The sequence below is a fragment of the Crinia signifera genome, chromosome 2 (genome assembly GCF_055691185.1).
Source record: "Crinia signifera chromosome 2, ASM5569118v1, whole genome shotgun sequence".
Taxonomy (NCBI): domain Eukaryota; kingdom Metazoa; phylum Chordata; class Amphibia; order Anura; family Myobatrachidae; genus Crinia; species Crinia signifera.
Genome location: NC_139218.1, coordinates 69026037 through 69040369, shown reverse-complemented (window position 1 = coordinate 69040369; position 14333 = coordinate 69026037). Strand labels below are relative to the sequence as shown.

Below are 14333 nucleotides of genomic sequence, written 5' to 3'. Positions count from 1 at the left end.
GTTTAGCATGCACAGAGCCTGCGCCTTAATGGCTCTTCTTCACTTCAGTGGCAAAGATGGCACAACATCACATACTCTGTGCCAGAAAAGGAAGCCGCTGGGATTCGCTTTACTGATGGAATTACAGTGCAGGGATGTGGCGGAACTCAGTTCCCTTTACCATTACAGATGATGGAACTCAGTTCCACTCCTCCCCCCGCCCTCCCACACACACACACACACACACACACACACACACACACACACACACACACACACACACACACACTTTACCCCCTGTGTGTATGCATATTGCAAATAAATAACTGTACACATAGCAGTCGCATCACAGTATGATTGACCGGAAGCCAGTGTTTAGGGTCGAAAACTTGGCGCTTTCTGGTTATATTTGTGAAAACGCCTGCATTTTTGTGGTGAGTCCTTGATTGTTTCTTTTGCAGATTATTAGAAGCCTTAGATTGAAAAAAACTCTTCAATGTTTTAGTTTTTGTGAATAGATCGCAATTATGCAATGCCCATTTTTTCTTTCTTTCTGGACGGTGACTATTTGATCGCAGGCAACTTCTTTTTCTCTAATTACCATTCCATGCTGGTAATTGTAGCGGTATTTGTTGGACAAAGAAGCTGCACAAGGCCTTCTTGTAGCAGGGGTCACTAAATTTATATATCGGTCCTCTTCATCAGTTTTCTTTTAAAACTTGTCAAATTTGGTGATGTTTCTCTCAGAGGGGGATATATATCAAAGCCAGGAGTGATAAAGTGGAGAGAGATAAAGTACTAGCCAATCAGCTCCTGTCATTTTGCAGGCTGTTTGAAAAGTGACGTATGCTGAATATTTGGTACTTTTCCCTCTCTCCACTTTATCACTATGCAAGCTTTGATAAATCTCCTAACTAAGTATCCCACCAGACATGTCTTCTAGCAGGAAATGTCGATTGTTCATTTATTTAATAATGTTCTGCTCAGAGGCAGAACTCTGGGAGGCAATGGAGTCGCCTGCCACCGGGCTCCTGCTCCCAAGGGGGCACCTCTCCTCCCCATGCAAGTATAAATCAGTTATTTAAAAGCCAACAATATTGCTTCTGTGGCTGAGTTCTGAGAAATATATGTGTTATCTATATTTCTATATAAATATATATTTTATATAAGGTTTTATTGTGTTGTGTATGTGTGTGTGTGTGTGTGGGGGGGGGGGGGGGGGGGGGGGGGGGGCACCAATATATATCTTGCCTCCGGGCAACTGGAACGAACTTACGCCACTGGTTCTGCTAGAAATCCCCAAGCTTCTTACAATTGCTAAATGTCATATCTTCCAATACATCAAAGTTATAAAATATAAATGTATAGAATTCTTTTCCACATTCCATATTGGTAGTGCCAGAACAAATCAAATAGATCTGCTTTGATTGATGTATTGTTAAACAGAAATCCTATTTATATATGAAAACAAACCAAAAAAAAAAGTACCTTAGTTCAAATCATCTGTTGTTGTCTTACTTAATCACTTTGGAGTCCTACTGCATGTTAATTCGGTAATTATTTTATGGAAGAGACCGTGTCAGATTTTTATGACATGCCAACCTTTGGTCACTGGTCAAGCGGGAAACTTTTTGCGCGCCCAAAATGAGGGGGCGTGGCTTCACAGCTAGGGAGCATGGTCTATGATGGTGGCACTTCCCACAAGGCCACGGCACGCCCCATGTTCTCCACACGCTAGGAGCTGCTGGATACGCACTTCTTACCCTTCTACCTATGTCAGCATCTATTCACCGTTCCTCTGCTAAGCAGTGCAGCGAGTGAAGCGAGTGAAAGAAGCCCCCCCCTAAAGGCAAGGGATGCCTAATCCCTGATAAGTGCAGAGAATCGGGGTTAATTGGACAGCCCCCAGCGAATCTACTAGTAGCAGTAAATGACCATTTCTAATAGGAGACCAGCCTATAAGTGTATTGGGATTTGCTTTCTAATCTAAACTATTGGCTTTTTGGATTTCTCTTGTTATTTGTGATGAAAGTGTCATTGACTTGGATATGATGCCCATATGACAGCATTAAGGAAAACGGGGAATATTCTGAAACCACAGGGCCTCAGACAAACTGTAAAGCTCTTTGGGATATCTGATATGATCTCAGCTGCATGGCAGGAAATTACATTTATAAGCTAATATTTATTGAGAGAACAATACAAAATGAGCTATACAAATGTATTTTTAAATAAATTTGTAGAGAGGAAATGAACAACACAATTGTTGAAGAGATATTTTGAAGATGACCACACTTTAAAAATTGGTCTTCAAATCCCTTACTTCTGTAAAAGAATGGTGTTTGTTTCGCATTATATTATTTATTACAACATTTATTTTAGAATTCTACCCTGTTTTTTAAATGCATTTTTCGTAGTAGAGCTCATATTGCATTGAAAAAATGTACAGTCTGAAAGTAGACATGCATACCTCCCAACTTTGAGGAGGGAGGAGGAGTGACGCGTGTGCGTGGCACAGGCACACCCGAAATTGTGGGGGCATGGCCTATATCCACAATGTTAATACAAGGCCACGCCCCATTTTCTACGCTGTGGGGGTATGAATAGGCACTGTGCGCATGCACACAGCGTCTATTAATGGTTGTCAGGGCGGAGTTCCAACTGCCGCAGGACACTGCAGGCCCCAGGCAGGGCGCTGGAACATCCCCAAAAAACAGGACATTCCTTCGGAAAGTGGGACAGTTGGGAGGAAGGGACATGTAGAAAAGTCAAGGGCATGAAATTGCACATTCACGTGAATATGTACAGCCTGATGTGAGACACAAGTACTGTACCAGGTCTATGCTATGTTGGAAAAGAGCGCTCAGCATCCTGTCTCCATAGTTTCCCCACCAGTAAGGAGCCCACAGGCTGCCTTCTGCCCCTGCAGCCAATGTAGCTAGCACAGGGTAGCCCCAGCGTCCCTATTCGCTGCCACTACACTGAGTGACAGCGTGCACAGCCACACAGCAGGGCAGCATCCCCTGACCCCTTCTGTTTCAGCTTCCTCCTCTGAGCTTGGAAGAGTGTGCCGGAGAGTGAGAGACTGCATCCTCCCATGCGTATAGAGCCTGCATCCCGTGCACCGGAGTGTGTAATCAGGGAGTCCTGTCATATCCCCGCTGCCGGCGCGTCCTGTATACGGAGGGATCCATTAATCACCCCAAAGGGCTAAAGGGAGAGAGAGTCCGGTCCAGGCTTCCCAAGTGTAGAACAGTCTGGACGCTCAGGGCTGCCGCCATTACCCCATAAGCTGCAAGGAACAGATAAGTAGACAACTGCACCATATATCTGCTGAAAATCACCTGTATGAGATTGTATCTGTGACTGTGATCCATGCACCAGTTATATCCATGCACCGAAATTAACCTCTGCAATAACGTTGTACATTGTGTGCATATCATTTAGAATAAACCTTAAGCTGGTTAAGTCTTCTGAATTGTGTCGTCTAACAACCACAAGCACCATTGCCAGATACTCTGCCAATAGGTTATGGGCCCAGGCACACCACGTGCTGCGAAGATTAACCCTTAAAGGTCAAGCGGGAACACACTACATAAAAGAACCCAAAGGAATCTTTTCTAAAGTGACATTTATGAGATTGTTAACGAAGATGCATAGCACAGGGCAGAGCATGAGTTTAACTAAACTCAAGGGCTCAGAGAACTACACAACGTGGAAGTTCGCTATGGAAATGCAATTTAAAAGGGAGAAATTATGGAAGGTCACGATAGCCCCAGCAGATAATCCAAACCCAGAAGAGGTAGATAAGGCCATCGGCACGATAGGCCTGGCAATGGAGCAACATGTCTATTCTATGATTTGTGGGATACAATCCCCTAAGGAAATGTGGATAACAATGAAAGATGCTTATGAGGATAAAGGCCTATTGAGGAGGATAAGCTTAAGACGCACACTATACGGAACAAAGTTGAATGCATGTAAGGACATGAACGATTACATCGACAAAATCTTATCGATAGCTCAGCAATTGGCATCTGTAGGAGTAAAGGTGGATAAGGAAGAAGTGGCGATGGTAATGCTGCAGAACTTAACAGCAGAATTTGACTTCCTAGTTGTCGCACTGGAGTCAAATGAAACCAAGCTTACAACCGAAGTTGTGAGGGCCAAGTTACTTCAGTTCCAAGAAAGAATCCACGTGGAAGCCATGGCTGAAAATTCTGCCTTAGTAGCGAAGGGTGCAAAAACCAAGAAATACACATTCAAGTGTTACGTGTGCCACAAAGAAGGCCACAAAGCTTCTGAATGCAGGATGAAGAACAATGGTGGTGTGCAAAAGCGACATGAGAAGAAAAATGAGTCAGCATTGAATGTAGCAGACAAGCCAAGAGAAGATTGCTGGTACATGGACTCAGGAGCCTTCAGCTGCAACAAGCAATGGTTCAATTCTTTGACACAGTGTACACAAACGACAGTTACAGGGATCGGTGAAAAGATCCTTACTGTACAACAGATTGGGACAATCACAGTGAGGCTAAGAATTGAGGGACAGACAGTCGTCACAGATATCCAAGATGTCTTTTATGTACCAGAATTAGGAAGTAACCTCATCGTTATCAGCGTACTCGAGGCGAAAGGTTACAAAGTTCAATTTGCAAAGGGCAGATGTATGGTGCACAACAAGAGAGGGACTGTAATTGCTTCAGCAACCCGATGCAACCAACTATACGTCCTGGACACAGAGGAATGCATGGCATTGAAAACCTCTGATGAAAGCAAGTCGATGGAACTCTGGCACAGATGTTTGGGACACTTGGGATGGGATGGGATGGCAACAGGAATCACAGTGAAAGATGTTAAAAGACCTATGAGATTGTATCTGTGACTGTGGGGTAGATTTATTAATATTCCCTTACCGTTCCTTAAGGGCGCAGGTTCGCTTCACCACTTTATCGTGGTGAAGCGAACCTGACTTTCGCCCGAATTTATTATTGTGTGGCCGCACGTTATGGGAGTGCGTTATCCCCTCCTGCCGGGGATACGCTCCCTCCCATAACGAATGATGCGTTGGCGTCCGGTGGTGTCTTCTGCGCATGCGCCGGATACCTTGGTCTCGTGTTGTGTACCCATGCGCAGTTTTCAGCTTGCTGGTCTCCGGCGTCTGCAAATTCAAACTGTGCATGCGCCGGGTAATGTTCGCCGGGGATGCCGTGTACCCGGCGCATGCGCAGTTTGAATTTGCAGACGCAGGAGACCAGCAAGCGGCGAAGAAGAAAGCAGGAGAGCCCCACAGCGCCAGATAATTCTGGCGATATGCCCATGGGAAAAACAGAGGAGCGCGCGGCCATCCAGCATCTTAATAAATAAGGTATATTAGGCAGGCGCCCAGTTAGATAACGTATATAACGTTATCCCTCCTTCCCCATAGCGCCGCCGTTACAGCACCCGCACAGCGGGTTTGATAGATGGGGGAAGCGCTATCCCCTGCTTTAGCTCACGGGGATAGCGCATATGCCCCATAGCGCTGTTTGATAAATCTACCCCTGTGATCCATGCACAAGTTATATCATACCAGAAGTTAACCTCTGCAGTACCGTTGTACATTGTGTGCATATCATTTAGAATAAACCTTAAGCTGGTTAAGTCTTCTGAATTGTGTCGCCTAACAACCACAAGCACCATTGCCAGATACTCTGCCAATAGCCTACCCTTCCCTGTATAGACTCTCAATCGTAAAATGTCATTAGTGTATGATGCAACAAAATCTGCACATTGGACGTAGATTTATGTGTATGGCTTTTTTTGTCATTTACACATGCACAGAAAGAAAGTAATACCACTTTCACAATGCAATGCCGGGTCACATCTGGGATTTGGACATGGTTCTGTCCCGGGAGCAACCTGGCATTTGCACTAACTGCGGTTTATTGCCGGGTTGCTGATGTCATCCGGAGGGCAGATGACTAGACATTTAGGTGCCCTGGGCCAGAAAGAGAATTGGTGCCCCTGCCCCTCCAACATATAAAATATGGTGCACACCAAAAACATAGGGGCGTAGCTCGATGAAAATCGGGCATAGCCACAGAATGGTACCAATTCATATTATACCGCACAGATATGTTGATTGTTCACATTATACCACACAGTAGTGTCAATTAGTCACATTACACTCCACAGTAGTAACCCTTAGTCACACTTCACCGAACAGTACTTCACCGAACATGTCTCTATGGCCAAAATGTATATGTATCTTTATATTTTCACATACAAAATTGTGGGTTTTAAGGCAGAATAATAGCAGAGGTTTGGTAAAAAAAGAACTGTGGCAAACCTTAGTTTTTCATGGCTGTAGTATTATCATGGCTCATTGAATATGCCTAGCAGCAATAATAAGATTATATTATAAATCAGTACAATACAATATACTTTTGTATAGCATGTATATACAAACTGGATCGCCTACTCCCCTCACCGATGTTTCAAAGCAGTGACGTGTGATGTATTTAGACACACGCCAACTTTTCAAACCAAATGAGAAAGAACAGGAGAACCAGAATCAGGCGCACAGAATCCAACAAAATATCTAAAAAATAGGGAGAGTGTGACACCTGCTGCTCTCAAATAGGGAGTTTTCCGCAATCCACCCCCAAAAAGTGTAAATATAAATAAAATATCAGGAAATATTTAGAGAGCACGTGTGTGACACTATTAAAAATAACACTCCTTCCTTCGCTGATGTAACATGTATAGAGAGAGTTCGATTTGTGTGAGTTGTTTTGTTTATGTGCAAGGTAAATACTGGCTGCATTATTTTTACACTGCAATTTAGATTTCAGTTTCAACACACCCCACCCAAATTTAACTCTCTCTGCACATGTTACATCTGCCCCACCTGTAGTACACATGGTTTTGCCCATTTTGAGAACAAATTTGTACTGCGACTAGATATGAATAAGGGCCTAAGTCGCCATCACCAACTTTTGTTTTGACTATACAGTACTTATACCTATTGCTCCTGGTGTTGTATACAAAACAAACCATACCGCATAGTCTCAGTCACTAAATACAGCCAATTTTGTTGGACATAATTACCTTTCAGAAAATGTATATATATATATATATATATATATATATATATATATATATATCTATCTCACCCTTCTATAACTTCTATAAGATATTAGGAGATATTTTCTTATTAGGATATTAGCAATCAGAGGCATCTTGTTCCAAAACCAGTGTTGAAACTTGTGAGTGGTCTGCCCAGGTGCAAAAAATAGGATTTTAATACCTACCGGTAAATCCTTTTCTCGGAGTCCATATGGGATATTGGGGATTTCATCATAAAGTATGGGAGAAGAGAGGTATCCGCAGGAGACAGGCACATAGAAGCTCTTTCACTGGGTGTACTGGCTCATCCACTCTACTTTCTCCCTACATGACCAGTTAATATGAAACTGTGCCCGAAGGAATGGAAAGTATATGAGAAAAGGATATAACTATGTGTTAACATATATAATGTATTAAAGTGGTGACATGCAACCAGCACACCCATAACACAGTAATGGCCAAGAACAAGATTGGCAATATAACTGAAGCCAAGAAAACAGTAACAGAATAACTGTAGTTCAAGAGAACAGCAACAGGATCCATTATTCAGGACCAACAAGGCAGCAAGATCCCGCACTGAGGTGGGCACCCAATATCCCATATAGACTCAGAGAAAAGGATTTACCGGTAGTTATTAAAATCTTATTTATTCTATCATCCATATGGGATATTGGGGATTTTATCATAACGTATGTGAATTATACCCAAGATTCAAGGACGGGTGGGAACGTGCGGAGATTGCTGCAGCACCGCATTCCCAAACTGAATGCCCTCCTTGGCAATGGTGTCAAATTTATAAAATTTGACAATTGTATGTTGGCTCGACCATGTAACTGCCCTACATAGCTGCAGAGCCAAAACACCCCGGGCAGTCGCCCAGGATGCACCCACTGCCCTGGTAAAATGAGCCCTAACAGTAGCAGGGCCAGCAGGCAGGCCAGCCACAGCATAGGCCTGTTTGATAGGAGTACAAAGCCACCGAGCAATTGATTGCTTTGAGGCCAGATGACCTTTTTAAAAAAAAATATTTTACTGTACAATACAGAGTATGAATTAGTATATAAAATGCAGAAGGGACACATAACATAAAATACATATAATAAACATGTGGTAGAAATGTGTAACAAAATCAATAAACGAGTGGTTGATTTTTGTTTGGTCGTTACATAAACTATCCATCTTATAGTACACTATACATCACACGGTATGTTGCCAACAAATATGAATAAGGAGACATAGATTTAGGCACACTGTTGGAGAGGCATTTCAGAATGGAAGTGTGTTAAATTGTAAAGTTGCAAGGTTGTACCAGGACGTTAACTGAACAGCCTTTCTTAGACTAGCTTTAGTGGATGGGGGCAGAGATCTAACATAGGGTAACCACACTGCGAAAAATTTCTTCGCTTTTGCATCTTTATTCAGCGACATCTCCAGCCAATCTATTTGGAAGAGGTATGCAATCCTAGGTATGGATGACCTTTTTTTATGGGCGATGTAAAGAAACAAAGAGGGAATCTGTTTTGCGAAGCCTAGCCGTCCTCTGGACATACAACCTGAGAGCCCGAACCACATCCAACATAGCAGATATGTCCGAGTGAGGTCCACCTGCTGGAACCACAATAGGTTGGTTCAAATGAAAGGTCGAAACAACCTTTGGAAGAAACCGTAGGTTCGTTCTGAGCTCCGCCCTATCCTCATGGAATATAAGGTATGGGCTCTTGCAAAACCCTTCGTGCTTAAGCCAAAGCTAACAAAACTGCTCTCTTCCACGTCAGGAACTTTAACTCCACTGAGTTCAAGGGTTCAAACCAGGATGACTGTAAGAAGTCTAATACCACCTCTAATTCCCATGGAGGTGTAGGCGGCACAAAGTGGGGTTGAATACGCAGCACCCCTTGCAGTAAAGTCTGGACCTCCGGCAAGGAAGCCAATTCCTTCTTGAAGAAATTTGTGAGGGACGAAATCTGTACCTTTAAGGAACCTAAACATAGGCCCAACTCCAAACCAGACTGCAGAAAATAAAGGAAGCGGTCCAATTTAAATTCTGCTTGTGGATATTTCAATTGTTCACACCAGCCCACATAATTCCTCCAAATGTGGTGGTAATGTGAAGAAGTCACCGGCTTCCTGGCCTGAGTCATCGTAGAAATGACTGACGCATGCAATCCCTTGTAAGCTAAAATCTGCCGCTCAACCTCCAGGCCATTAAACGTAGTTGCTCTAAGGCCCGGCAGACATAGGTGTTATGGATCTGGGTGTGAACCCACCGTTGGAGTCCTGAGACAGGGATGTGAGGATGTTGGTGGTGGGCTGAGCCCTCAGCCGGGACTGCTGTTTAGAAAGGCCACGGCGAAGCCCTACACTAGCTCTGTTGGCCGTCCCGGGCAGGTGACCACAGGTTGCAGGGTGATAGGCTTCTCCTTTAGTCGCCGCGTTCAAAGGAGCGAGTTAGGCCCGCTCCAACCCGATGCAACCAGGTTTTAAGTGGGGACAAACCCACAGCGACCGTCAGGGACTGGACCAAAAGGAGAATCTAACTACCAGGGCCTATCTGGACGAAACGCCCTAACTAACGGCACCTGGCCAAGGACAGGGAGCGTGACCGAGTCAGCACCAGAACACACAATAACGGGGTGCCACCAAACACAAAACAAGCCAACATTAAATGGTACAATATCGGTACCCCAAACCGGGCATGAACCCACTAACATGGGTTTCTCCTAATCACGGAGACCATGACCAGGACGGTAATAATACACGAAAAGGGGGTGGTGGTTCCTATGGTAACTCTCACGAGTGGATAATTCACAATCTCCCAGATGGTATTAGGGAATGCTGGAATGGCGGGTGTCCATAAACCTGACCGGATGACCAGGACCTGATCCTGATGGAGTTGGGATACTTGGTCTCAGTCCTTTAGTAAGGCAGTCCGGTGAATAGCAGGTGGTGGTGTCCCTGATGGTGTCCAGTTAAAGTTGTCCCAGATGGAAAAACTTGGGGAGTGGAGAGTTAGTCCAAGTGAGGATAGTGATTGTTTAGAGTCCAATTAGGATGGTATCTGTTGGAGTCCCAATGTCAGACTGAAACACCTGGTCTGACGCGTTTCGTTGTCCACAGACAACTTTTTCAAAGGTACCTTTGAAAAAGTTGGACACCATCAGGGACACCACCAGGGACACCACCACCTGCTATTCACCGGACTGCCTTACTAAAGGACTGAGACCAAGTATCCCAACTCCATCAGGATCAGGTCCTGGTCATCCGGTCAGGTTTATGGACACCCGCCATTCCAGCATTCCCTAATACCATCTGGGAGATTGTGAATTATCCACTCGTGAGAGTTACCATAGGAATCTAGCGCTCCACCACCCCCTTTTCGTGTGTTTGTACCCTGTTTTCTGGGGGCTGACCTCCCCACGGTGTGAGCAGCTTATCAAAACAACTCACCCAGAAGCGCCTGAAATACACTTTTCCACCTAGGTGGTCTAGTATATATTTTTTCAGGATGGTAATAATAACTGAGGAGTAAGGGCCGCTTGCCCGCAGAAATAAAGGGTACTTGTGACTTACTCACCTAAAAATCGCGTCAAATCGCATCGCATACAATCAGATTTGCCGCGATTTTAATATGTGAAGGCACCCAGATGCCTGTTTCATATGTGAAATGGCCCCCCAGACCCCATTTTTTAATTGTATTCCCACCCTGATGGCTAAATGCCCCCCATTGTTAACGCCACCCCACTATCAACGCCAACCCGAAGCGTGGCGAGCGCAGCGAGCCCGCGAGGGGCGGCGGTACGCGTCCTCCGACCTTTTCATACCCCCACTATCCACGTCGACTTGGAGTTTATTTCATATAGTGTGGCGAGCGCAGCGAGCCACCGAGCCCGAAGCGTGGCGAGCGCACGCGGATACCTGTGAAGCCAGCGAGGGGACGCGTATAGCTGTGAAGGTATCCACGTCCCCTCGCGGGGCTCGCTGCACTCGCCACGCTTCGGGCTCGGTGGCTCGCTGCGCTCGCCACGCTTCGGGCTCGGTGGCTCGCCACACTATATAAAATCAGCTCCACGCCGACGTGGATTGTGGGGGTATGAAAAGGTCGGAGGACGCGTACCGCCGCCCCTCGCGGGCTCGCTGCGCTCGCCACGCTTCGGGTTGGCGTTGATAGTGGGGTGGCTTTAACAATGGGGGTCATTTAGCCATCAGGGTGGGTATACAATTAAAAATGGGGTCTGGGGGGCCATTTCACATATGAAACAGGCATCTGGGTGCCTTTACATATTAAAATCGCATCAAATCGCATTGCATGCAATACAATAGCATACAATGCAACAGCGATTTTCTCTTCAAGGAAATTTCAAGGGAAATCGCGTCAAATCGCATGCTTAGGGTACTGGCATACAATTTCAACATCGGGCGCCCAGATAAGTCACAAGTACCAAATAAAGAATAATAAAGCAGGCTCCACTGGAGCACTTACGTGACTGGACCGAGACTGGACACAAACCGCAGAAAGATGGTTTTTAATTGTATAGTCACCCATGGGTTATTTCATACCCCCACTATCCAACTACGCATGGAGTTGATTTTATATAGTGTGGCGAGCGGATGCGGATTACTTTACATGTATTCTGCGTCCGCTCGCCACGCTTCGGGCTCGGTGGCTCGCTGCGCTCGCCACACTATATAACATCAACTCCATGCGTAGTTGGATAGTGGTGGTATGAAATCACCCATGGGTGACTATACAATTAAAAATCGGGTCTTTACAATGAAAAATCGCATCGCATGAATTGTATGCCACTATATTGCATGCGATGCAATGAAAAAATCGGGCGTCCTGATATTACATAAGTACCCATACTTTTTGTACAGTGCGATGAGACGCCACGGGAGCTCGCATCTCAAAGCACACATCGCATCGGCAGTATCGCGACATGTATGGGCACCCATAGAACGGATGCCAAGCACAAAATATACAATGTGCATAGCGCAGAATTGCACTTGGCACAACATGTGCAATAACAAAGGGAGTGTAATAATAAAACATTTTGTGATTTTAACAGGAACTGAGCAAATAATAATAACAATAATAATAATGAATGCAAGTGATAACAATAAAGCAAGCAATATAAGGAAAATATTTTTACCATGAGGGGGAGACTGCAGACAGTCTTGTTTGCCACTTCTATTACCTCTGACTGAATCACCATGTTTAGTATTTATAAGGAACTGACACATAAATAAGCCCTGTATGTGTGCATGATATCTATCCCGTGTGCAGACAAGCTGATTCAGCCGCTTCGCGCAGTAGTAACCATACACAGCTATGCACTGTATGGAGCAGCCGCTGCCGCACCTGCCAGAGGAGAAGTGAAATAGGAACTACATCCCCCATGATGCAAATGGGGCTCTGCCTGTCACAGGCAGCAACACTCTTCACAATGCACAGACAGCAGCAGAGCTGAGACAGCGCTGCCAGGGAGGAGTCCTGAGCCCACCAGGAGCCCCTGGCACTGCCTCACCCTCTCCTTACTGCCCTTCTCTCTCCCTGCTACTGATCCGGGGATCCCCTGCCTGTCATGCCCATAAGTCTCAGCTGCTCCTGGCTGCAGTGAGAAAGAGGAGAGCTGCCAGCAAGTGCCCGGGGCTCAGGATCTGCTGTGCCCGGGGCTCAGGATCTGCTGCTGCTGCTCTACCCATCCCCGTGCAGGAGCAGCACACACACATACCCAAGCACATAGACCTGCACCCACATCTTTTAGGCTCCCAGTCTATTCCACAGCCTCCCACGCTGCCTTTCTCCCCACACAGTTCTGTATGGTGATTCTGGAAGGACGGGTGGGCAATCCAGCATGAGACGAGGATGATGCCAGCAAATAAAGGTCCGGAGAGCAGATACCCCCTGCACTATCTGGTGTGGCACAATAAATACCGGGAGCTGGAGAAGGAGATCCCGGAGAAGCAGGTGGGTTTTATACCATGTTCTATCCTCCCAGTTTGCAGGTTTATTGACCACCTGGCTGGAAATGCTGTTGTGGGTGGTTGGCAGAGGATATTGTCATTATTAGGCTTGTGATCTGCTAGGGCATAATGACAGGTGACATAAAATTCAGACGGTGGCATGGTGCTAGAGCAGTGGGGGCAATTACTGCATAGGCAGGGAACATGTCTGTGGCTTGTAGCACTCAGCTTCATAGACTTATTCCTCTGTCAATTGCATATGCCATGTCAGTATTATATATCAGTCATCTTATTTTGAAAATAGAAGCAGGAAAATATGGGATATATACTGTTTATAGAAAATAAAAAAGTATACTTGGTCACATTGACATTAGAAAGAAAAACACAACATTAGAAAGAAAAACACACACACATACATTTATATATATATATATATATATATATATATATGAATCTATATGTGTGTATATTTTGTGTTTGTGTGTCGATCTACCTATCTATATTTAAATACAGTATATGTATGTATGTATGCATGCATGCATGTGGGAATAAATAATATGTGTGTGTATGTATATGATTGAGGTTGTATGTGGCTGAAGAGGGATGGGCACACACTGTGTGTGTAAGTAGTTCAGAGCACATACATGCTTTTACATTGCTGGGAAGGTTTAGTGAGATCTGTCTATTGCTAGAACCACATCCCCTGCCTTATCTCATTGTCAGAGTTGTGCATGTGACTACAGCAATTAGTCACATTATTCCATTCCATCCTCTTCCAATATTTACATTATTATGTTCTGAGAATTTCTGGGTAGTTTAGGAGTCTTCGGGTTTATTGGTAAAAACAAAGAAGTAGAAGTAGAACGATTGTTGACTTTATATATATATATATATATATATATATATATATATATATATATATATATAATATGTATTTTTCTGTATAAATGTAATGTTTTCTCAAGAGCATCTGTATTTTTTTCCTACACATTTGACCCCAGAGTACCAAAGCCATACCATGTATTGTATATTATTATATTTGTAAGCATCAAATGTATAATGCCAGTTTACTTAATTCTGTGAATTACCATGATGATATTACTTCTATCTCTTAATTTTGTGCTGGTATTGTTCTTCATATTAGGAGTTTTCCCTCTCATGCAAGCTATTGTGATTGTGAGTGGAAAAAGCAGTACAGTATATGCAATGAGTATATATGTGTGTGTGTGTGTATACAGTATCTATCTATCTATCTATCTATCTATCTATCTATCTATCTA

The 14333-nt window shown here is 44.4% G+C and overlaps 1 protein-coding gene across 4 annotated transcripts in view; it reads left to right on the top strand.

Moving 5' to 3' along the window:
* The first annotated feature begins 12417 nt into the window (after nucleotides 1–12417).
* The window catches only part of ANKRD13B (ankyrin repeat domain 13B), a 167271-nt gene continuing 165355 nt past the window's right edge, over nucleotides 12418–14333 (top strand). For 2 of the 4 annotated variants that reach the window (XM_083172314.1, XM_083172311.1), the window contains exon 1: nucleotides 12420–13057. In XM_083172314.1, coding sequence (XP_083028440.1) covers nucleotides 12956–13057 — 102 coding nt within the window. In that variant the 5' untranslated portion in view covers nucleotides 12420–12955. Of the gene's footprint in view, nucleotides 13058–14333 lie in introns of all 4 variants that reach the window. The other 2 variants (XM_083172312.1, XM_083172313.1) reach the window with 2 other exon arrangements.